General features: G+C 44.6%; 14 protein-coding genes and 1 non-coding gene across 15 annotated transcripts; 11 read left to right on the top strand and 4 right to left on the bottom strand.

Moving 5' to 3' along the window:
• Positions 1-250: 250 nt before the first annotated feature.
• Positions 251-730, bottom strand: VTP01DRAFT_8960 (uncharacterized protein; the record flags this gene model as incomplete). The annotated part of the gene is made up of 1 exon (XM_069388139.1): positions 251-730. The coding sequence occupies one exon, from the start codon at positions 728-730 to the stop codon at positions 251-253; it is 480 nt and encodes a 159-aa protein (XP_069240466.1).
• A 1,272-nt stretch (positions 731-2,002) lies between these two features.
• VTP01DRAFT_8959 (uncharacterized protein) lies at positions 2,003-4,211 on the top strand (the record flags this gene model as incomplete). The annotated part of the gene is made up of 3 exons (XM_069388137.1): positions 2,003-2,560; positions 2,626-3,537; positions 3,597-4,211. 3 exons carry the CDS (start codon positions 2,003-2,005, stop codon positions 4,209-4,211), a joined length of 2,085 nt encoding a protein of 694 aa, XP_069240465.1.
• A 55-nt stretch (positions 4,212-4,266) lies between these two features.
• VTP01DRAFT_8958 (uncharacterized protein) lies at positions 4,267-4,981 on the bottom strand (the record flags this gene model as incomplete). The annotated part of the gene is made up of 5 exons (XM_069388136.1): positions 4,267-4,377; positions 4,445-4,519; positions 4,570-4,671; positions 4,736-4,842; positions 4,909-4,981. 5 exons carry the CDS (start codon positions 4,979-4,981, stop codon positions 4,267-4,269), a joined length of 468 nt encoding a protein of 155 aa, XP_069240464.1.
• Positions 4,982-5,591: 610 nt separating this feature from the next.
• On the top strand, positions 5,592-7,219 carry VTP01DRAFT_8957 (uncharacterized protein; the record flags this gene model as incomplete). Its single annotated transcript, XM_069388135.1, has 5 exons — positions 5,592-5,632; positions 5,695-5,868; positions 5,933-6,119; positions 6,180-6,293; positions 6,353-7,219. 5 exons carry the CDS (start codon positions 5,592-5,594, stop codon positions 7,217-7,219), a joined length of 1,383 nt encoding a protein of 460 aa, XP_069240463.1.
• Positions 7,220-8,362: 1,143 nt separating this feature from the next.
• VTP01DRAFT_8956 (uncharacterized protein) lies at positions 8,363-10,381 on the top strand (the record flags this gene model as incomplete). The annotated part of the gene is made up of 5 exons (XM_069388134.1): positions 8,363-8,390; positions 8,450-9,740; positions 9,810-10,029; positions 10,083-10,233; positions 10,293-10,381. 5 exons carry the CDS (start codon positions 8,363-8,365, stop codon positions 10,379-10,381), a joined length of 1,779 nt encoding a protein of 592 aa, XP_069240462.1.
• Positions 10,382-12,544: 2,163 nt separating this feature from the next.
• On the top strand, positions 12,545-13,496 carry VTP01DRAFT_8955 (uncharacterized protein; the record flags this gene model as incomplete). The annotated part of the gene is made up of 3 exons (XM_069388133.1): positions 12,545-13,171; positions 13,246-13,371; positions 13,428-13,496. 3 exons carry the CDS (start codon positions 12,545-12,547, stop codon positions 13,494-13,496), a joined length of 822 nt encoding a protein of 273 aa, XP_069240461.1.
• Positions 13,497-13,525: 29 nt separating this feature from the next.
• VTP01DRAFT_8954 (uncharacterized protein) lies at positions 13,526-14,320 on the top strand (the record flags this gene model as incomplete). Its single annotated transcript, XM_069388132.1, has 1 exon — positions 13,526-14,320. One exon carries the CDS (start codon positions 13,526-13,528, stop codon positions 14,318-14,320), a length of 795 nt encoding a protein of 264 aa, XP_069240460.1.
• A 413-nt stretch (positions 14,321-14,733) lies between these two features.
• On the top strand, positions 14,734-15,434 carry VTP01DRAFT_8953 (uncharacterized protein; the record flags this gene model as incomplete). The annotated part of the gene is made up of 2 exons (XM_069388131.1): positions 14,734-15,180; positions 15,234-15,434. 2 exons carry the CDS (start codon positions 14,734-14,736, stop codon positions 15,432-15,434), a joined length of 648 nt encoding a protein of 215 aa, XP_069240459.1.
• A 562-nt stretch (positions 15,435-15,996) lies between these two features.
• Positions 15,997-16,497, top strand: VTP01DRAFT_8952 (uncharacterized protein; the record flags this gene model as incomplete). Its single annotated transcript, XM_069388130.1, has 1 exon — positions 15,997-16,497. The coding sequence occupies one exon, from the start codon at positions 15,997-15,999 to the stop codon at positions 16,495-16,497; it is 501 nt and encodes a 166-aa protein (XP_069240458.1).
• A 74-nt stretch (positions 16,498-16,571) lies between these two features.
• Positions 16,572-17,158, top strand: VTP01DRAFT_8951 (uncharacterized protein; the record flags this gene model as incomplete). Its single annotated transcript, XM_069388129.1, has 2 exons — positions 16,572-16,832; positions 16,895-17,158. 2 exons carry the CDS (start codon positions 16,572-16,574, stop codon positions 17,156-17,158), a joined length of 525 nt encoding a protein of 174 aa, XP_069240457.1.
• Positions 17,159-18,108: 950 nt separating this feature from the next.
• Positions 18,109-18,191, top strand: VTP01DRAFT_t47. The gene has a single exon. It is a non-coding gene; the product is annotated as a tRNA-Leu (tRNA).
• Positions 18,192-18,633: 442 nt separating this feature from the next.
• On the top strand, positions 18,634-19,881 carry VTP01DRAFT_8950 (uncharacterized protein; the record flags this gene model as incomplete). The annotated part of the gene is made up of 4 exons (XM_069388128.1): positions 18,634-18,838; positions 18,932-19,234; positions 19,309-19,486; positions 19,545-19,881. The coding sequence occupies 4 exons, from the start codon at positions 18,634-18,636 to the stop codon at positions 19,879-19,881; spliced, it is 1,023 nt and encodes a 340-aa protein (XP_069240456.1).
• A 1,484-nt stretch (positions 19,882-21,365) lies between these two features.
• On the bottom strand, positions 21,366-22,616 carry VTP01DRAFT_8949 (uncharacterized protein; the record flags this gene model as incomplete). Its single annotated transcript, XM_069388126.1, has 2 exons — positions 21,366-21,713; positions 22,611-22,616. The coding sequence occupies 2 exons, from the start codon at positions 22,614-22,616 to the stop codon at positions 21,366-21,368; spliced, it is 354 nt and encodes a 117-aa protein (XP_069240455.1).
• A 928-nt stretch (positions 22,617-23,544) lies between these two features.
• Positions 23,545-25,159, top strand: VTP01DRAFT_8948 (uncharacterized protein; the record flags this gene model as incomplete). Its single annotated transcript, XM_069388125.1, has 7 exons — positions 23,545-23,664; positions 23,722-23,878; positions 23,944-24,038; positions 24,103-24,194; positions 24,256-24,354; positions 24,411-24,968; positions 25,012-25,159. 7 exons carry the CDS (start codon positions 23,545-23,547, stop codon positions 25,157-25,159), a joined length of 1,269 nt encoding a protein of 422 aa, XP_069240454.1.
• A 120-nt stretch (positions 25,160-25,279) lies between these two features.
• On the bottom strand, positions 25,280-25,885 carry VTP01DRAFT_8947 (uncharacterized protein; the record flags this gene model as incomplete). The annotated part of the gene is made up of 2 exons (XM_069388124.1): positions 25,280-25,810; positions 25,874-25,885. The coding sequence occupies 2 exons, from the start codon at positions 25,883-25,885 to the stop codon at positions 25,280-25,282; spliced, it is 543 nt and encodes a 180-aa protein (XP_069240453.1).
• Positions 25,886-26,107: the final 222 nt, after the last annotated feature.

The raw sequence follows: 26,107 nt of genomic DNA, 5'->3' as shown, positions 1-26,107 counted from the left end.
ACTAAAGGGTGATTCCTATTTGATAATCGTAGTGGTCAACATCTGAAACTGAGCCAATGGCCTCTCCTAGAAGCGTTTTCTAAAAGGCTCCAAATGCATTTCTAAGCGCAAAGCTGGGGACGCTTCTTATAACGATGTATCCGGCGAGAACTATTATGTCTATTTTTTTACAGTAGTTCTAAAATGGGCTGCTATTGGCGCAAATCAGTAAGAGCACAGCGCAAAACAATGTCTCCACTAGCGCAAATTATTAGGAGAAATCCTGTAATATTAGAGACATCTGGTGTGGCCCGGCCAAAGCTAGGCGTCGAAGTTTATGTTCCATGCCCGAAGTTCCCAATGCGGTTTCTTCTCGAGAACGCATTGATTGAGAAAGCGCTAGACTGGATTGCTCTCTTTCACGAGGAAACCTGGCGATCGTAGCTTCTGTAATACCTTGCGAGTATGGGATTGGGAAGTTGGGAAGTCTTTTGCAACGATTAGTAAATCGTCGAGGTAAGCGGACAACCGAATACCCTTGCGGCGTGCCCATTTGAGGACTGGACGGTGAAAACGAAGGGGACAGGGACATGCCAAGTGGAAGTACTCGGAACTGGAAGAGCTTGTTGCACCATTCGAATTGTAGATATCTTCGAGAAGAAAGATTTACTAGGATATGCAAGAAAGCGTCAGTCAAGTCGATGCTGGTCAAGTAGTCTCCTCGATTGATCATGTTGCGTATTGTTTCCATTTTGAAGTGCTTTGTTAAATGTATTGGTTGAGAGGGCGAAGACTGAGAACTGGACATCGCTCTCCAGTTCCCCTGGGATTGTAAAAAGGCATGACCGAAAGCCTGGGAAGTCGGGTGGAACTTCTTCGATGGCTCGATGGCTGAGACTAAGTTTGCTCAGAACACGCATCTAGAGTAATTAGGGAAAAAAATTACTAGATGGTCATTCATGCCTTCTTCGATATCTGCTCCATGTCCTCACAAGCATCTTCATTTAACCTCTCCACTGTCACCAATCGCCTTTTCTCAACTCCAACCTGAGATAGCTGAGAATGCCCAAAAATATTCCTCGCATAGGAAAATCCTTCAAGAGGTACCTTTCATTTCGGGTTTTTGTTTTCACATGAGCACAGACTTATGCATTCTTATCGGGAGTTATCGTCCGCGGAACAATAAAGCGCTTGTGTCTACCCAATCTACTGCTCATTCCAAGAAGTCCATGGCCTTGAAAAATCAAACTTTAAGTTGCTTTACATTTTTGCACTTCAATCACAAAGATCTTGAGTTGGACCATACCTTAAACCGATTATGAACCCTGCACATTGAAGTAACTCTAGAATTTCGCCTCTAATTATGCCACAAATCCAGGAACACGACAACCCTGGATAATGCTACGCTGGACAGTCAGAATATGAACAGCGCGGAATCACGTATAATTTGAGATCGAAGACTGACTGAAGAACAAGTGATAAAGAATCTTCGCGGTCTTTGCCGTGGACGATGTAGATACTCGACATGACTTTTGATACCAATGATAGTGATAAAGATGTCTCGCATTGGTCGCGATCAATGGCACAGGTGTTGAGTGCATGACCTGGCTCTAGCGTGTAAATCTACACAGACGTGAAGCACGTGATACTTCGCCCCTCGCAGTGGAAGGCATTCATTGATGTAGCAAAATGCAACGACAGGTCGCGACAACGCATTTGAACGAGAGTGTTGACTAGGAACTCTAGCTTATCTCCAAGTAAAGATGCAAACGCAATGTTATTCTTGTAGGAGAAAGAGATGATCCGTGAAATATGATCACTGGACTTAAGGCGTATGTTTTAGCCATTAAATGTTTAGCCTTTGAAGGTAGCTTGTAATTTAAGTGGCCAGGAGAAGAACGATCCGTGCGAAAGCTTCACAAGAATGTGAAAAGCTCACGATTGTAAATTAGCATGTATTTATAGTTCGGTGCTACAGCAATAACAATGCCTTTTGTAAAGCTTTTATCTCTTCCTGTTTACAATGTCTGTAGCGACTGTAGACAACCAAGCTCATGTTGCCAGTGCAACGATTAACGATCTCGGCTCCTCAGCAGAGGAGAAGCAAGCCTTCCTCGTCACGCCTTCGACGTCTACTGCAAGTTCTCACTCAGCAACGTGTGCTACTACATCAGCAGAGTCGTCAGTTGCAGACCAGGACAACAATAATAATATTTACTGCCGCGACCGAGAAGACGCAGACATGATGGCAGATATTGAGGCTTGTCGACGTGCTTTGGATTTGTTTCTCGACTCAAAGATTGCAGAAGCTGAGCTGATCCTCAGACCGCATTTGTGTCAGGCATCCATGTACTACGCCTTAGGCAAATCAACTATGCTTTGCCTCAAAAGCATGATGACATTTCAGCATTCAGATATGGAAGAAGCAATTGATATGCTCAAGCATACCAACCATCTAGCCAACCAAGTACGCAAGGCAGGCAGCAAGTCAGCTGGTACTGGCTGGCTGTCGTGGGTTCGAGACGGTGGACGTTTGACGGTCGACCATTTGAAGAAAATGAAGCGTGTATATTTGCACGCGGTATGTAACACAAAGCGGGGAAGGAAGGCAACACATTTTTGAGTCTAACTTTATTTTACCATCAGGAACTCGTGCACGCTGAAGCTTACATGCTTAAAGCGTTGCTATGCGTCGTACATGATGAAAGCCTCATCTCTCTGCTGCGGGAGGGTATTCACGTTCGCAGCGCATATCAGACATTTTCACTGTTGGAAAAGTACGTAGAATCTGTGCGTGAGGAGGAGGCGCAAGGCAAGGACGTGAGTGCATACAAATTGGATAAGCATTTTGTATCCGGAGTCAATTTCGGCATGGGCACATTCCAAGTCATGCTTTCTTTACTTCCCGGTTTCGTGCTCAAGGTACTCGAGGTTATTGGCATGAGCGGCTCTCGGGAACATGGAATGTGCCTGATCGAATCCACCGGAGGCTGGGACAAGTACAAGGAAACTGGGATTGCACCTGCTCGACAAGGTCCGGACGAAGCATTGCGGCGGCAATTTTGCGATATACTCCTCATTGGCTATCACGTTTTGCTGGCAAAACTTGTTCCTGTCTCGGATGCAGACGATGATCTTGGGGATCGGGTACTTGCGTACAACTTGGCATTGTATCCAAAGGGCGTTTTCTTTTTATATTTCCGTGGTCGGCAGCTGTTTTCACTTACAAAGCTCCGGGAAGCCAAGGAAAAATACATTGAGGCCATTGAGACCCAAAAGGATTGGGCACAGCTGCAGCACATGTGCTTTTGGGAACAAGGTCTCATTGCTACTTTGGAACACGACTGGGCTACCGCTGCAGACATGTTTGATACTCTCTTTCAGGAGAGCAACTGGTCCAAAGCTGTGTATACGTACTTCAGAGCAGTGGCTCTGTACATGATGGCGCAAGAAGCAGATAGCAAGAAGAAGGAACGCTTGATGACTCAAGTTATATTCATGATGAAACGTGTGCCTAATTTTTTACAAAAGATTGCCGGAAAATCGATTCCTCTGGAGGTAATTTTCTATCCATTCAAAATCTATGCGTATATGCTAATTGTTTGCATTTTATATAGAAATTCGTTTCACGCAAGTCTCGCAAATTTGTTCAACAAGGCAATCGATTGTTCCTGCCTGATCTGGAGATTGCTCAAGCATTTAGTGCATGCGACTATATTCCTTTGAACATCTTGAAAATTAACTTGGATCGCATCGAGCGTGAGCTTGCAGCACTGGATCGGTCAAACGAGACGTACTACGACGATCTTTGTTTAGCACATTATCTTCGGGCAATGATGGCACGTTTGATCCTTATCAAGGTCGATACTGAAAAGGATAAGCTGCGAAGTATTCATTGTGAGTCAATGGAGACTGTATTTACCAATGCACAAAACGTCGTATACGACCATTATCTTTACTACCACGCCCGGTACGAAAATGCGCGCATGCTCATGCTGGATGATCGACTCGACGACGCTGCTCGGGAAATCCAAGTTATCACTGTCGCCCACGAAAAAGGCAAATACAACGTCGGTGCCGGTCACCGTGCAAAGTCAAAGTATTCTCTCGAGAGCGTTTTGCTCTTCAAATGCCACAATTGTCGAGCTGAAATAGAAACACTCAAGAAAGAGCAAAAGAATGACTCAAGATCTTCCATCTCCTCCAAATCATCAGACTATCGTTCTTTATAATCGAAAGTGTAATTTATTATATAACAACATTCTCGTAATAAGAAAGCATGCCTTTCTAATCAAGTGCATGCACTTTCGGTACGTTGGTGTTAATTTCATGGAGATATTCCTTCAGATTTGGTCTCGATTCCATTGCTTCAACGAACCGTTGTAGGTTCGGCATTTCCTGTGAAGAAAGCAGTTATCAATACGCATGAATATGCTGAATGGAATTTGATTTTAGCAAACTGTACCTGCAATCTTTCTCTTGCCTTGTCCTGGTAGATCATTTGAGACAAAAAAATTGGCGAGTGTGATCTATATGTGTGCTAAGTAGCTGTTGTGAACTTTGTGAATGTATTGTAATTTGCGAGTTTACCTCATGGCCAGCAGCGTATGGACCTTCGTAGTGTGCATAAATTACATCCATATGCTTTGCATGCCGGACTGAGCCGTTTTCAAGATAATCTCTACGAAGCTCCTAACAGCACATGTTGATAAGTATTCAAAAATTAGTACGGTTGAGTAAATCATATGTAGCTAACCTCTGACGCAAAGTATTTACGTGTCCATTCCGCGTGCCAGTCGTTGGCCAAATCAATCACTGCTTCCGAAAAGTAAGCAGCATCTTGATCAGAAGCTTTATATCGTCCTATAGGAAATAACGTTTTATTTAGTCAGAATATATCTTGGACTGAAGGATTACAGATAAACAAACCCAGCTCATCGGACAGAGCACGCATAATAGGCATCGTTGTGTTATAGTGCTTGCCGTCAACTGTTTCAATCATCGGCAACACTCCAAAAGGACATTTCCCTGCTTTGACGAATTCTTCTTTAATGCCTGCGTACTATTCTTTGAATGTGTAACGATTGTCTTGGAATGGAATAGCAGCATCAACAAGTAACAACCGAACAATCTGGCCGCGACCTTCAGCTAAACATGATGGTAGCCATGTATCAATATCTTCAGCAAATAAACAGATGATCCCTTATAATTTGGTCCTTACCTCCAGCATCAAAGTAATGCAACCTGAAATTTGGTAAGATCATTTTTAAAGCGAGAAATAAAACAATACAGAGGATTCCTCAATCCCTTTTATAATCGCGTGTGTGGTCCTATATGTCGGAGAGGAGTTGGTCAACAAGGACGCGCGTCCTTTCACAAACTATGTTTCTCACCAGCTATGGAATTAGCTGCGATGTACGCCAGCATGATGTTAGCATGCAACTTTGTCAAAAAGAGCCATACATGCAGCTTCGCCTCCAGCAAAAGGTTTAGAGTTTTGGAAAACACGAGAAGATGGCGTTGCTAAGGATTGTATCCCCGGCTTTGGGACCTGGTTGCACAGGATGCTCATATAATAAAATTCCCGCTGTCTGTGCTCAACTTTGCAGAACATGAACGTCAATGAGTTGTCTGTGCTTTCCCTTAATTGCTGGTAAGCTGTTTTGATCTAACATTCTAGTGGGCAAAGAAATGAATGCGAAGTGGTTTACCCAGGGGACTGTTTTTGGTTTCTAAGGAACGAGAATTCCGGTTACGAGCAATTGCAGATGCAATCAGCCATTCCAAATATGATATCGTCACGCTGCAAGAGATATGGATGTGGAATGACTTTGAGTATCTAAAGACGAAGGTGCAGTCCATGCTGCCATTCTCCCAATACTTTTACAGGTACTCGAATAGCATGGCATATTCTCGTACGATGACAAATTGTTACTAATTTATGCATTGTCAGCGGTGCATTAGGCAGCGGATTAGCGATTCTCTCACGGTATCCTATCGTCTCGACATCATATTTTCGCTACACGCTTGCAGGAAGACCTCTAAAAATCTTTCACGGCGACTTTTATGTCGGAAAAGGATGTGCATCTGCATGTATTGACCATCCCGAAGCTGGTCTGATCGAAGTGTTCACTACTCATGTAAGTTTGTTTTTAATGGCTCACGATAACATCGAGAATACTCTAAATTGTCACTTACAGTTGCATGCAAATTACGGGGATATCAATGAGTACGAAGGACATCGCGTTTCTGAGTGCTGGGAACTCGCTGGCCGACTACGTGCATCAGCAGCGCAGGGAAGACAGATCATTGTGGTAAATATCCCATCAGTAGGAACCATACGCAAAGCCCTAAACTCACACGATGCCTCAAGACGGGAGATTTCAACAGTATACCCACCAGCTACAACTATGAACTGCTCAAGTCGCATGCTTTCGTCACAGACTCTTGGCTAGAAATCCACAAGAACGACATACAAAACGATCCGGTTGATATGCAAGATGCAGATGTTATCCAGCGATTTGGTATAACATGCGATTCACCTCACAACTCTTGGACGATACGAAAGCTTAAGCAGGAAGCGTACGCCAAAACCATTGGTGACAGACTGGATTATATATTTTACCGACGTACTCCTCAATTATCCTGCATCCAGTCCAGAGTCGTCTTGACAGAGTGTATACCCGGTACACAGATGAGCTATTCAGACCATTTTGGCGTGCATTCTGTATTTGCAGTCTACACTGAATCATCAGCCCCTGCCATGGCAAGTGGAGATTTCGCGCCACAGGCGCAGCAGCTCATGGATCCTCGGTTTTCAAAACTGAACCTGTCGGTGATACACGAGATTTTGGAACTTTTGCAACGTGATCACGTTGCGACTAGAAAGACTGCAAACTCGCTGCTGGCATCCTTTGTATTTTCTGTGTTTGTCGTCATTGCTCTTTGCGCTACAATTGCCATCCCTGCGATCTGGCCGGTAGACCAACGATCAGGGTTTATGCCACTCTTTGTGGTTATCTTGGCTGAATTATTGCTTGTCATGATGGCCGTCGTTGCCGTTATATGTCTGATTGTAGGATTCGTTTTCGGTCGCACAGAACAAAAGGCATTACGACAATTTATCAGCGAGGTGGAAACGCTGCTGGCATCCTTGCAACCAGAGTCCCCGCCCTCCCGTCATGATTCTATTTCCTCAGATACATCGTTGCTGGCTCAAAATGACAGACTAGGATGGTAGAACACACTATCGAGCGTTTTGAATTCTACAATACTGCGGTGCTTTTAAGGGCGTTGCTATGATATAAAAATTGACAATATTAATCTAGAATATCTTTACATCTGTGGCTATTGCCATGAGCTGTGTTATAGTGATATAGATATTAGGGATCAATTTACCTCTCTAACGCCTGCAAAGATTTTTTGGTTTTCTTCGGAGTTCCATCTGGACATTATAAATACCAGCACGAGTGGATTTTCTGGTTTTCTTCTTTGTCTTTCTCAAGGGTGAGGATTACTCAAGTGAGGTTCCTACTGATGGGTAATTGCCAATCCCAACAATTTATTTATGACCAGTGTACCTATCGGTCACTGGTCAATTTTTTGACGCCCTTCGGGGTAAGCTATACTAAAAAACGAAAATGAAGAAGTGCTTTTTTGATATCAAGGATTACGCACTGTTGGAGACGTTCGGGAAGCGGTAGCAAAAGATACATGGCTTGACTTACGACTTATTGCTATGTAAGACTTTTAAAAAATCAAGCATGAGATATCGCCTTGCCGTATTGAAAGTGTGCCGCCCCTGGCAAGTTTCAAGTCGGAAAGACGAAGTGGTCAATGATTATCCTTCAAGGGTAGATATGCCAGCTTGGATATCCTTTACATCGATTGGTAAAGCTTCTGTAGTATCAGATAGCGCTCGAAGCGCAGGTAGCTTGCGCAGATATCCTGTCGTCAATAAAGATTAGCGACGGTTCTTGGCATTGTTCTCTTTTTCAAAGTACAGACGGCATAACTGAGTCACTGTGTACAATACTACGATGTTGCTTTGCATAGCTTCCTCCATAATTAATGATCCATCGAGCAGCAATCAATACCAAGAAGTTATCTCCTGGAAATCCGCCAACTATTGATGAAGAATTGGAGCAATTCGCTTGTTTTCAACCGTTCGTGAGTAGCTCGTCGAAGCAACAAGCCTTTCTAATAATCTATTGTAGCCTATACGCAGAAACCGATCTCCCGTATGTCATATTCCTTCCTATGCGTGGATTTGCCACAGTGATCACAGCTGGTGCTTGAGCTGACTTTTTGACACAAAATGAAAATTTGAGATTGAAGCATCACTTGCACTCTCCAAAGGCACCGCACGCACAGCTTCGTTGCAATGTCGTCCTTGACATCCTTAAGCATCAGTAAGCTGCTTGATTGTTTTGACGGATCAACTGTTTATTGAGCGTTAAACCCTCTGTAGATAAGAACAGCACTCGATTTACACCCAAGTTAGGCGCAAAAAAGCGCACTGCACGGAAACCAGTAGTAGTACCAGCAGGACAGTCAACGGTAGTGGCAACAGCGGAAGCAAGTAGCAGCAACGATGTACGACCAGAAACACCAGCGACATTGCCAGAACCTGCGATTGAGAGATCTACCGAGCCCCCAAATGTAGCTCAAGCAACAACAGCTGCACAGAATATACCCCCACCATTACGTCCGGCTAGCCACATCCCAAGGGTTCCAGTGATAGCAGAAAGCACGAGCGTTACTCCAGTAGTAGAAGAGTCGAACGAAGGCATCTTGATGGATGAGGATAAATCTTTGCCTCTTAAAAAGAGAAAACGACGTAGACTGGTACCCGAAGAAGAACAGGCTATCCAGCAAGAAAGCTCGCACAGCATGACTGCTGAAGAACACGGAGTATTCGCCAAAGAGAATGAAGTAGAAACTCACGAAGAAGACGAGATGCAGATCGATGATGAAGACGAAAAGACCAAAGGATCACGGAAGAAGCGTAAAGAAGCAGACGACGAAGTTATTGAGATACCCAAAACACCCAAAACGCCCAAAACGCCCGGAACGGACGAAGAAGAACCCGAGAGAGAACCGCCTGTTGCAACTAAGAAGAGAAGAGCAAAATCAGCCAAAGGTAGATGGGACGAGGAGGAATATGTTGACGGTGCTGTCGCACCAGGTTTCAAAAAGCGCGGAAAGAAGAGGACGGATGCTCAAGAGGAAAGTGAGGAGGAAGATGACGCAGCAAAGCAAGACGGCGAAGAAGCCAACCGGAAGCCCAAAAAGAGACGAAAAGGTAAACAGAAAGCAACTGCTGTTGGCACGCCTATCGCTACACCTATCGCTACGCCAATCGATACTCCTGGACAATTTCAAGATGAAAACAGCAAGCCTGCAGACGAATCGAACCAGAAGAAGGAGCAAACAGAGGAATATGACCCATCAAAGTTGGAAACCCTGGACGATATCAACTATGATCCAGCACGAGAGGAGTATCTCGATAAGCCAATATCATACTTCCTGAAAGATACTGGACAGGGTATTGTCTCCAAGGCTTTCAAGGAATATGAGATGGAGCGAGTTCTGAAAAAGAAAGCGGCGCAAAAGGAGGACGGATCTGGCAATGACCCAGACAGCGAGAGAATAACAAAAGAACTGGAAGCAGCAAAGAAGAAGAAGGAAGAGGAAGCTCGAATGAAACAAGAGGAAGAAAAGAGACGACAGGAAACAGCAACTAATGTATTACAGGAGACGTTAGTATTTTGCATGTTAATCCATATGGAAAAAAAGAACGCATTCTAACGGTTCATAAATCAATCTAGTTCAAATGCACCGCAATTCCGCATGATCAACGGCGAGATCGTTCTGGATACCGAGTCCCTGGTCATTGGCGGCCGTCGAGAACCGGAAGAACCTGTTGATATGGAAGGGCTAGAAGTGGTCGAGGAAACAGGCATGACCAAACGCGTGAACAGTGCCACGCATGGTAGAAAGAAGCAAAGTGCAAGATGGACCAAGATAGAGACCGAAAAGTTTTACGAAGCAAGTAGAATTATAGCAGCTCTGGTTCGCTTTTTGCTAACTGGATGAACTAGGCACTGGCTCAGTTTGGCACCGACTTCCAAATGATGTGTTATTTGCTGCCTGGCCGGACGAGAGCCCAGATCCGCACAAAATTCAATCGTGAAGAACGAATCAACCCGGAAAAGATCAAGGATTACTTGATTGGCAAGAAGCAAAAGATTGGTGAGTTTTGCGGTCGTTCAGCAAAATTTTGGATGAGAGTCTGACTATTGCAACCATAGATTTACAAAAATTGCAGGAAGCTACTGGAGAGCAGTTTGCTGAAGCACCCGAAGGATTCGAGTTACCAGGAGCACATGAAAAAGAATAGAAACCGAAACGAATAAAGCATTGCAGCATGTAAATATTGTTATACCAACAATGACTGATGACGGAGCTTGGAGGCACAGGTTTCATATGCATTTATTAGTCAAACCTTTTGAGTCAAACCTTTCTGCACAAAGGAATGTTCTATGTGTCTGCTGTAGCAAAAGTGCATGGACTGGCTGTCAGATGGAGTGATCAGCATTCTTAAATTCCAGAATTCATAGACTGCATCAAAGTCAATAAGCGTTTCCACAGGATGCTTATTCAGGTACAAAATCGCAGTGGTGATCTCATGCTTGCCATATAGCTATTCGCAGTTTTTGCAAAAAAAAAACCATACATGGTAGGGGACACTAAAGGAGTCTGTGTTGCCTCAACAACGTTGTTTCAGTTTTGGAGATGCTTTCATGGGATATGCTCGCCCAAATGAAAGAGAAGAGCAACCGGCGGCGCTATCTTTTAATCGTCAGAGGTTTGGGAAACTTTCCAATCCTGCGTTTTCTTTGCAAAAAGGTAACGCCCACGAAATCTGTGGGTTCATGGTTCATGTTGCCAATGATACTCCACTGAACTCGTCCAGATTGCAGTAACTTGACACTATAACACTTTGCAGGGCAGCTGATCATGACATTTTTTGCCCTTTGACGTTTCCTCTGTCTCTCGCCGTTAACTGCAAATATCCACTGCACTGATGAGGGGGCAGCTACCAGATGACAATAGAAGATGCTAGAGGTTTCCGCTGTTCGTTTCCAGGCTTGTATCTTGACCACTCGACGCACTTCCCATACTAACAAAAAAAAAGGGACAAAAGAGCAATTCTGCGAGAATCTGACGTAGCTCTTTATTGATGCGAACTCGTAGAGCTTTATACACTTTTCGCAAAAGTAATGTCGCATTTTGTGAAATTTTATAATACATTTATACACCATAACGACAAATCGCAGCGACATTAATTTTTGGAAAAGGTGTATATGTTATGTTCATTTAAATTAAAGTTTAAGAGAGAGTTGCTAAAAGAAGACTTTGTTATTGTTACGCGCAGATCCATAATAGGCGTAATGCGCACTTGAAAGTTTCTCTTTTATTCCAAGTCGGCAATTCTTCCGTTCGTGATGTCAGTCTTAAGCAAACTGGGAAGAAACGTGAGCACAGGCGCCAAATTTATTGGCAAGCAACACTCGCACTTTTTTTTTCTTAAAGCCGCCATTTATTTCTGGATGCACTGTATGATACGATAAAGGAACGTGTGTGACCACGTACAATGTCATCGCTAACTGAGAAAATGGAACGGACGGAACAGTCAAACTATCTTGTGATGGTCCGGGAAATAGTGATAGGTTCTCGGCCTACGGTCTCAGCCGAAGAATCAACTATTTTTGATATACTACATAGTGGTCAACAACTGTAGGTATAGTAAATTATAGTCATCACCAAGTCAGAATCAACGATGGTATATATGCAGAAACTAGACTTGATTACTCGCGCGCTGTAGGATTATCTCGTAACTAACATGTCGGCCTGAAGGATTCAGCTGGTAACTCAAGCTATGAATGCGACTTCGCTCAGAACATCCATGTGTCTGTTACGGCTTCCGAGATGCTGCACAGCATACTACAGATATAGTAGCAAAGTACAGTACGTCGCTCGTTAGGTTCTTCTGATTTCCTTCTTTGCACTTGCGGGCGTATGTTTCTTGATAAACTTTGTTCTGGTTGATCGTCCTTTCTATAAACAGCCAATGGGTGTTACTCCCCCCGATTTTGTGCTTAGAGAGTGTGGGTACATCGCCAACAAAAAATCTGCAACAATCTTTTCGTCTTCAATCTTTATTCTTTTCATGTTTAACCATTTGCAAATTGAAATCTTCTTCCAATAATTTCTGTTAAGTATACCTAAACTCGACAAAATGATAGACACGGCTGCTGATACCTTATGTTTAGCAACAAGCTCTATTGTAAGCTTAAACGAGGTCAATCGTTATGTCACGTACTCATATCCTACTGGTATCCAAAACAAGAAACAATACAAGTTTATCCAAAAAAAAATAATACACGTTATCTCGAGCTGAGACGCTCGAGCAACATCTGTGAGTATTTAAAAGTACCCTAGTTGCATTATATACTACAGTATACCATATTTCGTAGTTGAATGGATCTTATAGGACTACATGCATACCTACGACGAACACGAACGACAGAAGGGCGCCACATGGCTTCTTATCTCCGACAAAACGACTGTCTACATCGATTTTTGCTGCGATTTCTTCCGGTTGCTTCAGGAGTACGCTGTAGGATTCTTGCGCGTTACCAGTTCCCGCCGAGAAGCACTTCAACAGCAAGATCACTACACTGACATCGTCAGGATTTTCGTGCTTCGTGAGATGGACAAATTGAACGCCTTTGCCAATCAAAGCGGCGTTACCAAAATCTGCCTGGTCTTCGACGGAGCTCGGCTGCAAGCCAAGAAAAGTCTGGCTTTCAAGAAGGCACAGCGGCCGAACGAAGAATTGAACCGCAGCTTCAATGCACTGAAGCATCGTCTCCGCGAAAAGTACGCCAGGCAATGGGTGAGCTTTACCCCAGCCATCAAACACGCAATCATCCAGCAGTTGGATGCCAGGCGAGACCCTCGACGCTACACTTGTGATTTCGCCGACGAGGATGCTACCATATTCATACACGAGGCTCCGTTTGAGGCTGATCCAGAAATCGTGTATTTATGCAACAGCATCCGTTCTGCCATTATGTCCCGAGATGGCGATTTATTCGCATATCAAGGCGCCCTGGACGTTCCGGTAACTGTAGAATGAAATAGCTTGTATTCTTTTTCAACGCTTGTATGCTGACTGATCTTTTTGTTGCCTTCTAGCGTATAACAAAGATGAACTGGCGCGAAGGTCCTCAACGGCATCACGGGACAGTATCAACCAAACGGAGTCTTTTAACGGCTTTCATGGGGCTGCAAGCTAGAATTACAGACGACCAAGCCATAAATGTAAGGTTTTCAATTGTTACTGGTTTGATTGTATTTACTGATACACTGAGTTACAGGCTGAAATCCGGTTTGTCGTCTTGGCAGTTACCTGTGGCAATGACTATGCCAGAAATCTTCGAGGGTGAAAGCAGCCGATGCGCTCCTGTTAACCTTGATGAACAATATCGGCGCTGAAATATCAGACTTTGAATTGCAAAGATTCAGAGTTGCGCTCCACCAGTTCTGCCGCCCTCTGGTCTCTGGAATTCACACTGGCCAAGCACCAATCCATTATGGTGGCATCCATCTCCATCAAGTGGATCAACAGATTCTTGAAGGCCTTGAACGTGCTGCTGCAAGAACAACCCCGCAGAGATCCAACCAAAACCCTGATCACGGAAGTCGTTACAGGTTGATCGCTCCAGCACCTGAACTTGATGAAGATGTGACCGAAGAAGAACACGTTGGACGGCATGCCCCGAAAGATACAGGTGCTTCAAAAAGCAGCGAGAAGAAGACCAAGAGCGTCAAAAAAGGCAAAGCTAAGCGTACTGTGGCTGTAACAAAACGGCTAGCACAATTTATCAAGGATACTGCAAGCGGTGAAATCAAGGATGCTTCCCCGGAGAAGATTACTTACAAAGATCCTGACACCGGAAAGCACATCAACCTTCATCAAAAATCCAGATATGTTGCAACTGTGGATGCTGGTCTCTATTCATCTATACTCGCTGCCGCTGTCGATCGAGCAAGGAGGGATCAAAAACCAGATCATGAAGGCGTAGCTGAGGCATCGCTCATCAACAAGGTTATCGACAAGGTAGTTGATGAGATGTCTCGTGTCCGATATGTCGGCAATCATATCGCCAACATGGCCATACGCGAGGCATACTATTGGGACAGTGACGCAATGCTGGAATTCTACGAGCTCTTCTTCCAAGATGGCAAGAAGGCGGCTCAGGATATATGACGACATATCTTCTATTGTGCAACGAACTATGAGCCCATGACAAGACATGGATCAGGCCCAAGCAGCTGAAGCAGCTGCCTTTATACCAGGCTCGGAGATCTTGGGAAACAGATGGCCGACTACGTGGAGGAGATGAAGACCAACAGATCTCTTCAAGGCGTTTGCAGCAGACACTGCTTTCCGCTCTTTGTCTGCAATGATGACGAGAAATTTGGAGCGAAACATCCTGCTGAAGGCAAGGAAAAAATGGTATGAAGAGTGTTTCGCTGAGATGTGCACGGCACCAAATACGGCGCACATGTGTACTATGGTCACCGAAATCGCCAATACCTCCAGTGTTGATTTTTCGCAAAAACATCGTCTACAACTTCAAAGATCGTTACTGCGATTATCTTCGGTCGCGTCTCAGGGAAATGGCTCAAGTTCCAATTGGATGGCCTACACCCAACAACGACAGATTCGGTGAATTTATCCAAGACATCGTCGATTCTGTTCGTGACAGAATTCAGCGCGCAGATACACCGCGGATGACTGCCGCTGGTACCCCAACTCCAGGACAAAGGTTCGATTACATTGCAGACGGTACCGTTCGCGATCAAGTCGTCAGGTTTATAACCAGGATGGTACATCGCTACAGGAACTCTGCTAAACCTTTTGATGGAGCAAAGTGCAGACTTGAAGTTGAAAACAACGCGACGGTACCCTCAGGATGGCCGAGAAACAAGACCAAGCTTGTCGCTGCGTTGTTTCAAAGAATTTTGGGGATGTCACTTGAACCTAGCGAAGCTGGTGCTGACCAAGAAGATCAAGAAGACGGAGATCTTGAAGAACAAGAACAAGAAGGGCAAGAATCCAGCGATGTACTTGCAGGCTTGGCACGCAACAACAGATTGAAAACTTTATCAACACCGAGCATAATCTTGAAGTGAAAGGTGTCCGTGTTTCTGATATCGATCTGTTCGAATGTCTCCATCAAGACGATCAATCTGCTCAGATTGGAAGCAGCAGTATGGATGAAGAAGGCGACAATGAGGAAGATGACGAGGATGACGAGGACAATGCACTGCATAGGAAACACAGAGGCAAACTTTCCAAAGCAGATGGTGCAAGCTGATTCCACTCTTGATTCACTTTCGGGAAAGGCGTGAAGGACGCACACAGTCTTTTGCTTTGTGTCCTCTCCAAGCATGTCATCGAATTGCTCTCCTTTTCAATATTTCATTTACAAGAGATTTGCTCAACAACATCGATGTTCTGGCTCGCCCATTAATTCAGCAATTGGAGCAAGAAGATGAAAGTACTCGAAATGTAGAACGGATTGCTGAATTGAGAAGAAGTACATAGGAATTATTATCCGTATGTAGTTCGGCAAAGATAACTTATGTTACAACTTTAGAGCGAAATAATTTACAAAATGCATGTGCAAGACTCAAGGGCATCAACAAAATCGATCCGTTCCGCGTACTTTTTGACATACGGCGCCAAGCTACCATCCAACGAGATGGGAATGTGGAGATACGAGACAGAGGCTATATGCGTTGGTTAAGCCAAACAATACCAGGTACAGGTAATGAAAACAAGCTCCGTTTTTCGAGGCGTCGTATTTTTCGTACTGACGGAATTCGCCTATACTGCTTATACAATGACTGGCTGAGATCACGTCATGGAAATACTACATGCAAGTATTTGACGGAGCTGAGGCGAACTACGAGGGAAACCTTGAAAGACGTATGGGAACACAACTCGTCCGGAAACCAGTTCAATTATTTGCAGCATTACGATGGTGTCCTTGGTCTGGATTTCGGAGAGGTCTGTGCTGTTGCAAGCGTGTCCCAACCAACGGAGCCTGGAATAAAAGTTCACAGCTCATCATCAAGCGAGGCTACTTGTATGGCCGAACTATCCCAAATCGCGACTGGCTTGAGACTCGCAGGTCCGTTAACAACATTGATGATATCGAGGCCGCCTTGAGCGAAGGATCAACCCGAAGTACTTATGCCAGATATCAGACGTACCTGCAAACTCTCAAGGCAAACGACAACAGCCTCCGGTTGTGGAACTTTTACTCGAATCGATCCGTACGTCGCAGGGTCTGGGACAATGCAATATCACAGAGATTGTGTCTTGACAAGGCTTGCTATCTCGTCATGAATCAAGCCAACAACACTTTGCTATGAGGCAACAAATGCATCCAGAAAGTATGATTCAGCGTACCAACCGCCCTCTTGTCTATGGTTTCGGCCTGGACGGAATGAGCAGGAAATCGAGAAAGGGAGCTCTTGCACCGATGGATCACAAGGTTGCCAACGCTCTGTACCGGAAAATCAAGCAACGTAACCGTCGTCGTGATAGCACGAACGCCGATATAGCCACAAGAGTCGATGAGTACCTCTCCTCAAAAATGTGCTGCTATTGCACCAAGCAAGGTCGGGAGCAACGAGTCGATTTTCTGCAGCGAACCCCTGTGGTACCAGTACGAGACGCGGCTCGATTGGACGATGGTCATGAAAAGGTTCCAAGTGGTTACTTGCCAGAATTGCAACCGTGTATTTCATCGGGATGGTAACACTGCAGACAATCTGGCGTCTATTACACAGTACATGCTACGGTTCCAAGACCGCCCGCGCTGGTTCATCCGGCCATCAAGACGTCAAAGAACAGATAGTGACAGAGGGATTACGGCGACTTCCGGTTCCCGAGGACGTCGTGGCGAAAGAGAGATTACGACGTCATCCGGTGCTCCACGACGGAAAAGGACCGCTAGCGAAACGGAGACAATGGTCGAACCATCCTGGTCTCCGCAACAAGAAACACCAGAATCGTCCAGTGCACCGCTGAGACGATGCAAAAGGTTGCGCTCCAAACCAAAAAGATGGATCCACGAGTCAGGTGGATAGGGCCTTGCGCCCGGTATCCAGTAAGTGTCATTCTTTCCTATAATATGTTCTTAATGCTCACCATATGAACTATGCACCGCGGCTTGAGGAGCTCGGCATGGCTTTGTCACATTTCTAGACAGGTTTGTGAAATGTGTCAATATCAAAACTACTGCAACGCGACAACTAATGTCGTTTATTAGCGTCATGCTTAGCTTCGCAAGTCCGCCAAATGCATCTGCAAAACGTGACTTTATTTTTCGGAAATACAGTACTTCAGTCCATTGAAAAGACGATTGATTGAAGTCTGAGTAGTCGGCCTAATAACAATTCAACGAATACTTCTTGATGCCGTGCTTATAATTCTATTCCAGCTTATGTCAGACACGACAAAAGGATACAATATCTTTACTGGCGAATTCGATGTTGCTGGAATATTCCTCCGAGCCAGCCAATCAGACACGCCTTCGGCGTAATGGTTTTGCCGGATTATTGATTACTGACCTGAAGCGCATTCGAGGTTTCTGATCCCGGACGAAAATGTCGGGGCTGTCCCCAAGCATAGGCGTTTCACGCCCAGAGAAATCCCGGTCGACCAAAAAAAGGAAACCAAGACTGCGGAGTTGAGTAATCCAAATTAGGAAGTTCAAAGAAACTCCGAGAACATGCAGGAACAAGCTTGAAGATCCAAGTGTATAGGTTGAGCATTTCTAGTTACTTCTAGGACCATCCCATTAGAAAAGTAGATATACAACCAGTTGAATAGAATAAAGAAGAAGCTCTTTAATTGGGAACATCCTCTGCCTATTTTATTCGGATTTCACTCGGTATAACTGCTAGATTGAACCCGGTTCGAGGAAATATCAAAGTACTAGACATTTAGGAAAGAATAATTCGACAAGTACACCAGCTGGTAACATGGCCGAGTTGGTCTAAGGCGCCAGACTCAAGTTCTGGTCTCGCAAGAGGCGTGAGTTCGAATCTCACTGTTACCAATTGATATTCAGCTGTGTATCGGTCTTTTTGCGTTTTCTGCCATGGACTTCGTACCTTCCTTTTCTTGATACTTATCCTTTTTCATATACTTATCCATCTCACAAACATTGATATACACTCTTTCCAGAAAGTAATGTCGCATTTTGTGAAATTTATAACACATTTATACACCAAAACGACGAATTGCAGCGACATTTAATTTTTGGAAAAAGTGTATTTTAGCCATTCCCTCTGTTATCATAAAGCCGAAGTTGTAGAAAGATATAAATACCCTAGAAGTCAAAAGAATATATCAAACTTAACTACCTTCTGTCTTCGTGGTCTTCTCCTTTCCTCTCTGTGTGGTCTCGTAACGCAAAACAAGAAGCATTACGACACTTGGAAATTTGAGCATGTTTCAAGGTGGGTGCACCTCAAAGGGATGAGGTGACAATTTCAAACATGACTGCTCAATTTTTATACGAAGATGGACAAGGAAATGTTGTCGATGAGAACGGTACACCTGAGCCCATGGACTACATCGTTAACCAGGAGCAATTTGCACTTGAGACGATTAGTTCTCATACTCAGTATTTGCAAAAGCCTGCGGAGAAATCTGGAGCTATTCCGATCTGTCCATTAATGTACGAGTTTTTGACCAATAAACGCACGTTCCAAACTTAGGCATCTGAAATTTATTTCTATGGTGTGGTTTGCTTGCAACGTCGACTCCCCTTTCTCATTAGCCTTTGGGTCTTAGTTGATCGCGCTATCGCAAAGAACTTTTTCGTAATGCCCCCTGCTTTACCGTTGTTAGCCGTAAACGCGCGTGTATCCGTTGCTCCACGCTACTTGCGCACGACACCGGTCTATGAGCTCCTGCGCAGTCTCGTTGTTCTCGATGCGCCAAGAATTCGACTTCATAGTGTCATTCTGCAGGAAACAGTCCTCGATGGAAAGCCTGCTTGGACCGTCAAGCTAGATCAATTGCTCGATCTACCAGTTGATCTTTTGGGAATAAGCCAGCGAGGCATTCCAAGGTCGTGCGCAGCTGCATATCTCAGCTAAGGAATATGCGTTTCCAATGAGCATGCAGTTTCTGTCATGGCAAACTTTGAACCTTTCACGTACTCTGAGTACTTGATTTGGATAAGTTTCTTCATTTTGATGGCAACAGTGTCGATAACATTAAGACGTACCGGCATGAGGGTCCATTAGCAAACCTACTGCTTATCGACTTCAGACAATACATGAACAGACAAAGATTCGACTTTATCATGCAAATGCATATCTATTACCGGCCTGGTGCAGCTAGGTAATCTTTTCCTTACGTGAAGTGATTGTATTTTGTCAATGCAACTATGTTTCATTAGAGGCGAAGAGAAACCTTTCTATCAATTTCGAGACTTCGTCAAAACCTATAATGACAATTTTGCCGATGCTTTGACTCCAGGCAGATATCTTTGCGTTGATGAAAGTATGTGTCAATGGCTGGGAAAGAGAATGCCCTTCTTGAAAAAGGTGGTCCGTAAGCCTCATCCGGTCGACCAGGAGTATAAAACTCTAGCTGATGCGGCAACAAACTGCATCATTCGCGTTGATGTCAATGGAGATACTGTGCCGCAAGAGTTTGACGATATTTTCAGCATGAAAACCGTTGTCTCGGTCGCCAAGCTTACAAAGCCTTGGTTTATTCTGGCAGAACAGTAATTGCAGATTCGTGGTTTGGATCACCAACGATGGTCCGAGAACTGAAAGTATTCGGCTTGTATTCCTTTATGCAAGTGAAAAAAAGGAGATATTGGCCAAGAGAAATGCCTAAAAACGATATCTTAAACGACCTGGGATCGACGTTTGGCAGCTTTGTTTGCAGCAAGTCTACAATAGACGATGTTTATGTGACAGCATTGCGCGCTCGCCAGCCAATGGTTATGATCAGCAATTGCAGTGTTACGGCGCACAGTGACTGAGAGATAAAACGATATCTTCGGAAAGTGGTATGAACACGATGAAAAGGCCAATTGTGTTCGATGAGTACGAAGCAAACAAGGTAAATATAAGCTGTAAAGGTGATGAGAGCCTATGCAAATAATAATCTTTCGTGTGTTACAGGAGCCGTCGATATCGCAAACAATAAACGGGACAATCTGACTTCTTTCCATGATGTTATGCGGTCTTATAGATGGGAAGTCAGAATTTTAGCATTCTTCTTGCCTATTGCAGAAGCCAACGCATTTTCTGCATATCCTCTTTTCGCTCAGGACGGGCATGACACCCTTCATGGGGATTTCAGATATAGGTTGGGCATGATATTACTTTCGCATGCCCAAACTCTTCAGCAAGGCCAACAACCAGTGTCAGGTATTGGGACCAGATCCGAGAGTGGCCGAATCGATCACAAACGTGTCTCTTTGGGGCACGACAAGAAGGGCCATTATCGAAAGCGTATCTGTCTTGAGCTTGGATGCCGCAAGAAATCTTCGCTTAGGTGCGCCTGTGGCTCCGACATTGTCTTTTGTCGAGAACATCTGGACAGGCACTTACTAGATCAAGGCAAAAAACCTTAATATATAAAAAGCTACAGATGCTACAGCACCATTTCTGAAAATCTCGTTTGTTTTTGTCGAAAAAAACCTTTGTTTTGGAAAGAGTCTTTGCGGTCCATCAATGGATCGCTAGAAAATTCCGCAAACTTGGCATCTTTCAACAGCCGTAACTCGATGTGTATCCATCCCCATATGCCGAGATTATTTTTCTAGATACTGATACCACAGATACGTGTCTTTTATACTTTAAAAAATGGTTTTATTATCAGTAATATGGAGGAGCTGCACGCGTTTGAAGTCTGTCTATTATTGTCGGAATATTACCCATTAATTAAGAATGCGACAGGTAGTTTTCATCACTTTTTGGGTCGATGGAGACGCCAGGCGAGGCATTCCAGGCGGGAATTGAAATTCCGCTGTAGGTCGATCAGCACCCCCAGGTGACTGAATTTTAACCACATCCGAGTTGCGGTCGCCTACTTCGCTAGTTCTGGGGCTTTTCCGCACTCACCACTCTCCATCTGCCCGCAACTGCCTATCCCCCCTCCCCAACATGGTGGATTGAAGAAGCAATAAGAAGCCCTTATAATTTTGCATGGCTATTACTACGCTTCAGGCTCTTGAAGATTTAATGACCCTTATTCTCAGCTACTTTGCGCGCTGCAACGATCTCATCTTGGCAACCATTATTTCATTTCTGAAATATTGCAATGTGCTGCAATTCATGCTGTCTTCATAGTTATGAGCCTCCTCGCTCTCTTTACAACTCAATTCTTCTCCTCCTTCCTCTTTGTCTTCGGCATCTATATACAGTTCTGAGGTCTCCTCGTCCAGATCTTCAGAATCCTCGTCCATTGGAAGCTCTGGCTCCAGTTCGGCGCCAAGCAGATCTGTTAAGACACTGGCTATTCTACGCAGCAATTCTGCGACTTTAAGCTTCTTGCTTATAAGGCAGCGTCGACCTGCATGCTCTTCGATGTCCTGTGCTACTTCGAGCTGTAGACACACTTCTAGTTGCTTTTACTCTGCCTATACAGTATCATTGGTTTGCATCAGTTGGAAGCACTCCAATCGATAGTGTTACAATCAATTACATACTTCGAGAAGCTTTAACTCTTCTTCAGCACGAAGCTTCTTTGAGTACTCTTGTAGTGCTTGGTAGTCAGGATCATCATTTCAATCCAGAAGCTGCTGGAGCGAAGATTGCTTATATCGCTGAATTCGCTGATGGGTCAAGGTCGCGACAAGCTTCATTGTACTGCTTTAGCCAATGTCGAGCTACTTTTCCAGAGTTGGCTATAGATGTGCCTATCCGCTTGGATAGTGGACAGTGGACAGTGGATGGGCGCTTTTGGCACTCAAATTAATTTTTATCTGAGCGCTGCAAGGGCTGCTCTCCAAAGGGATGAAGTGGTGCAACGTTGTTACGAGCTTACCGTTTTGCGCTACGGACAAGATCACGCACGAAAAGACCATCACGATCGGAGGAATCCAAGGCTATTTTTGCTATTTCTCGCTCAGGCTGCTATGTATATCTTTTTTTATTTTCCAAAAAGAGGCACGATACATTTGGTTGTGCAAAGTATATTAAACTCACAGCGCATGCTTTGTCAACAGTAATTATGGAATATACCAATTATGTAAAGGTAGAAAGATTAGCTTACGAACAAGGAGTTATATAGAAACATCGTATCTATTCGATTGTTTCATTTCTATCTTCTTTACTATTGTAACTTCAATGTCAAGAAAATGAAGATAAATGACGGTAACTCATAAATGATCATGTCTGCTGGAAGCAATTTGAGAGAATGTGCAATTGTTTTCAGGATAAGTTTTTTGAAGAAAGCGGACGTGATCGTCGGCTTGTTTTTGAATAATTATCTTGCTTCTCACCTGCATATCTCATTTTCTAAGCATTTACTATCTCTGTAAATAAGGTTGTGTCCGAGTAAGGCAGCATTCATTCTTTGGATTGCTTTCTCAGGAGGTATGCAATTGGATAACTGTAATGTATGTACCTAGTTCTCGTTCATGTTTGTGATTCACGATTATATCATGACCTGAACTCACCAAGCTCTGTAGAAAACTATTCGTAGTTTGTAAGTGTAGTTATTGCTTTTTAAGAACGTTCTTCATCGTGTAGTAACCCTTCCAACAAACGGGGAAAGCCTTCTCCTCAATTGTTATATAAGTTGTTTTTTATATCATTCAATATCATCAACTCCTCCTTGCTTTCAACATGCCATCAAATATTCTCTTTTGTCTCACTATGTGTTACTGTTTTGCTTCCTGCTCGGGTGTACAGGCGTTACAAGTAGCCACATGAACAATGAGCGCTTAGATTGCTACAATCCTTAAATAGCATTCCAGCAACCTGTTATCAGAAATCGGGTTTCCCATATTATTTAATACCGTCATGGCTGATGCTGATCAAGTAGGCAGAATGAAATGCTAACTGAAGCCTGGTCACAGACTGTTATCAAGACATCTTACTGATCGAGGTTGCTGCAGCAAAAATATACTTCCGTTGTTCTTGCGGATATCCCCTTGAAAAATCATGTGCCCTCGTGACAACAATTGGCAGCAGTCCATTTTCAGCAGATGACTTTAGGGATACGCGAGTTTGCACATTACTTTAGTAATTTTAATTCTTTACGAAACAATGCATTGTAGCTGGCTTCAAGGTGATATCCCGTCGCCCAGAGCAACCTCCGACGACGTGTTAATAGAGACAACCTCGAAAGTTTCAGGTTTCTTCTTCTGAACCAACGCTTCTTCCTCCTGTCATCTGCTGCTGCTGCTACTGCCGCTGCTGCTTTGCACTGCCATGAAGTATACTCTCATCTCGGTTCCGGCGCTCGGCCAGAAGCAAAATGTGCTTTTGAACATCAAGAGCAAACTGGCGTCGCATGCCGAAACACATCCCTTTAATGTTCCCGAGTTCAAGGTACGGTCGGCGTATAACAGTGAATAGGGCATATGGCATTTTAACCGGGCTGTATAGATTGGCACGCTCGATTCGCTTGTGCTTCTGTCTGATGAGCTTGCAAAACACGATACTGCGAGCGAGCAAGCCGTAAATAAGACGGCGGACGTTCTAGCGACGCTTGTCAAGGAGCAACCGGACGCCTTGGTGCAGGATTTCCTACTTGTCAATGACAGTACGTTTCTTTTCTTTTTCGGCGCGATAGCATATCAATACAGAGGTTGTAAAGCGAGTTTGTAGAAACGGTTGATCAGTATATCAGTACTTTTCAGTGGAACAGCATGAAATACCGCACAGACAAATCGCTGCAAGAGATAACAGCGTTGCTAACTCAGGTCAGCATCCTCGAAACATCTTATCTACAATTGACATCTCACGTTTATCGTGGTGCCTTCACAGGAAATCACATCCATGGACAACGTTATCAAGAACAAACTGAATGCTTATACCCAAAACAAGAACGCGCTCCAAACACTCCAACGTAAACAAACGTTAGTAGACATCTAGTCAAACAGACATAATCAAGACTGTTGTTTAATCGTATCTTTGTAGCGGCAACTTGTCAGTAAAGAATCTGAACGGCATCGTCAAGAAGGAACACTGCGTGCTCAACTCTGAGTATCTGACCACATTGTTCGTCGCGGTACCAAAGTAAGTTGCAGCCGTGCGATGGATGAAAGGAAAGAAAGACTTATGTTGTTATTCAGGAACCTATACAAGCAATGGAACAATTCGTACGAGACAATGACCTCCATGGTGGTTCCACGTTCATCCGTCAAGGTAGCAGAAGACGATGAATTTGGCCTGTTTTCAGTGACTTTATTCCAGCGCGTTGTCGATGAGTTTTCAGCCAAGGCACGTGAGCAAAAGTTTATTGTACGCGATTTCCACTACGATGAATCAGCGGTGCAAGCGCAAGAACGTGAGCTTCGGGAAGCTGAAGCGATTGAACGCGAGCAGCAAGCGGAACTCATACGTCTAGCACGCACAAACTTTGGAGAAATGTTCTCATCGTGGGTGCATCTAAAGGCGTTGCGCGTATACGTAGAATCCGTACTGCGATACGGATTACCGCCTGATTTCGCTACCGTCTCCATCTCGACGGAACCCAAGTATGAAGCTAAAGTCGATGAAACTTTGCTTGCAGAATACGGACATTTGGGAGGCGTGCACGGTGCAGCCAACACAAAGAATACAGACAAGGAACAGCAGGACGAGATCCTGGATCACGAATTACTGTCAGTTAGCGGCAAAGAATACAGGCCGTACGTTCAGTTTGTACTGGATTTTGATTTGGCTCGTAGATAGATTTTTGGATTCCCATAAGAGAATGCATGTTTCTTTGCAAGCATTTTTATTTTGTACGGGTGTGTGTGTGTGTATCTGTGTATCTGTGTACGTTTGTGAATTCATTGTGTGTGTGTCGGGGGAGGGGGGAATGGAGAGGAATATGTAGTTTTTGGTGGTTTTTTTACACGTGATCAATATAGATAGATATATAAGATCTTTCTGTTTCTCGCTTTGTTGTTCGCTCGCTAGCTAACAAACAACGCAGAGTATGAGGGATCTGTACTCTCTAATACTGAGAAGCCATTTGCTGGCAGGCCTTGAGGGCATCGAGGTACCATTGGCAGGCGGAGACATCGTTGTTGCTGTTCTCCAGGCACTTTGTAAATGCCTTGGCATCAGCTTCGCACGAGGCAGCGCCGGGTTGGGGAGCAACCTGCTGCTGGATGGGTTGCTGGTACTGGTACTGCTGGGGCTGCTCGGCGGGTTTGTCGTCACTGCTGCTGCCGCTGAACAAGCTGGAGATACCGTTTGCCATGGTGTGGCCAACAGCAGAGCCGACAGCAACGCCTGCAGCGGTCGAAGCCATTTGAGCGAACAAACCGGGCTGCTGAGGCTGCGGGTGAGCAACGGCAGGAGTGGCAGGTGCAGGCTGAGCAGTCATGGCATGTTGCTGCTGCTGCTGCTGAGGAGGAGGTTGGTGATGCTGCTGAGGAGCAGGGGCAGCGGCAGATCTAGGAGGCTGTTGCGGGGGAGGAGCCTGGCGCGTAGGCATGGTGTGTGCCTGACGAGTCTGTTGAGCGGGAGCAGAGCGGCGGGTCTGCAAGCATTCGTGTTAGACATGTCTTTGGAGAAATTAGTGAGATCAATGGCGATAACTTACTTGACGGGGCATGTTTTTTGTTTTGGTGAGAAACTTGTGGAAGCCAGCCCGCATGCAAATTTATAAAAAAAATGTCGGAGTTCCTACCGGAAGCAAGATGGACCGGCCCGGCAAACCAATGACTCAAAAACCATCAAGGTACGACTTGTTCAGCTGAAATTTACGACGATTACTGAGCATCTGCCGCTGGAACGCTTGGATTACAACGTGCAAAGCATGACAAGGTAATCAACC

Source organism: Rhizomucor pusillus (assembly GCF_041956525.1).
Source record: "Rhizomucor pusillus strain CBS 183.67 unplaced genomic scaffold VTP01scaffold_6, whole genome shotgun sequence".
In the NCBI taxonomy this organism is placed as follows: Eukaryota; Fungi; Mucoromycota; class Mucoromycetes; order Mucorales; family Lichtheimiaceae; genus Rhizomucor; species Rhizomucor pusillus.
The sequence above is the reverse complement of the archived record's forward strand: the minus strand, read 5'-3'. Positions and strand labels throughout refer to the sequence as shown.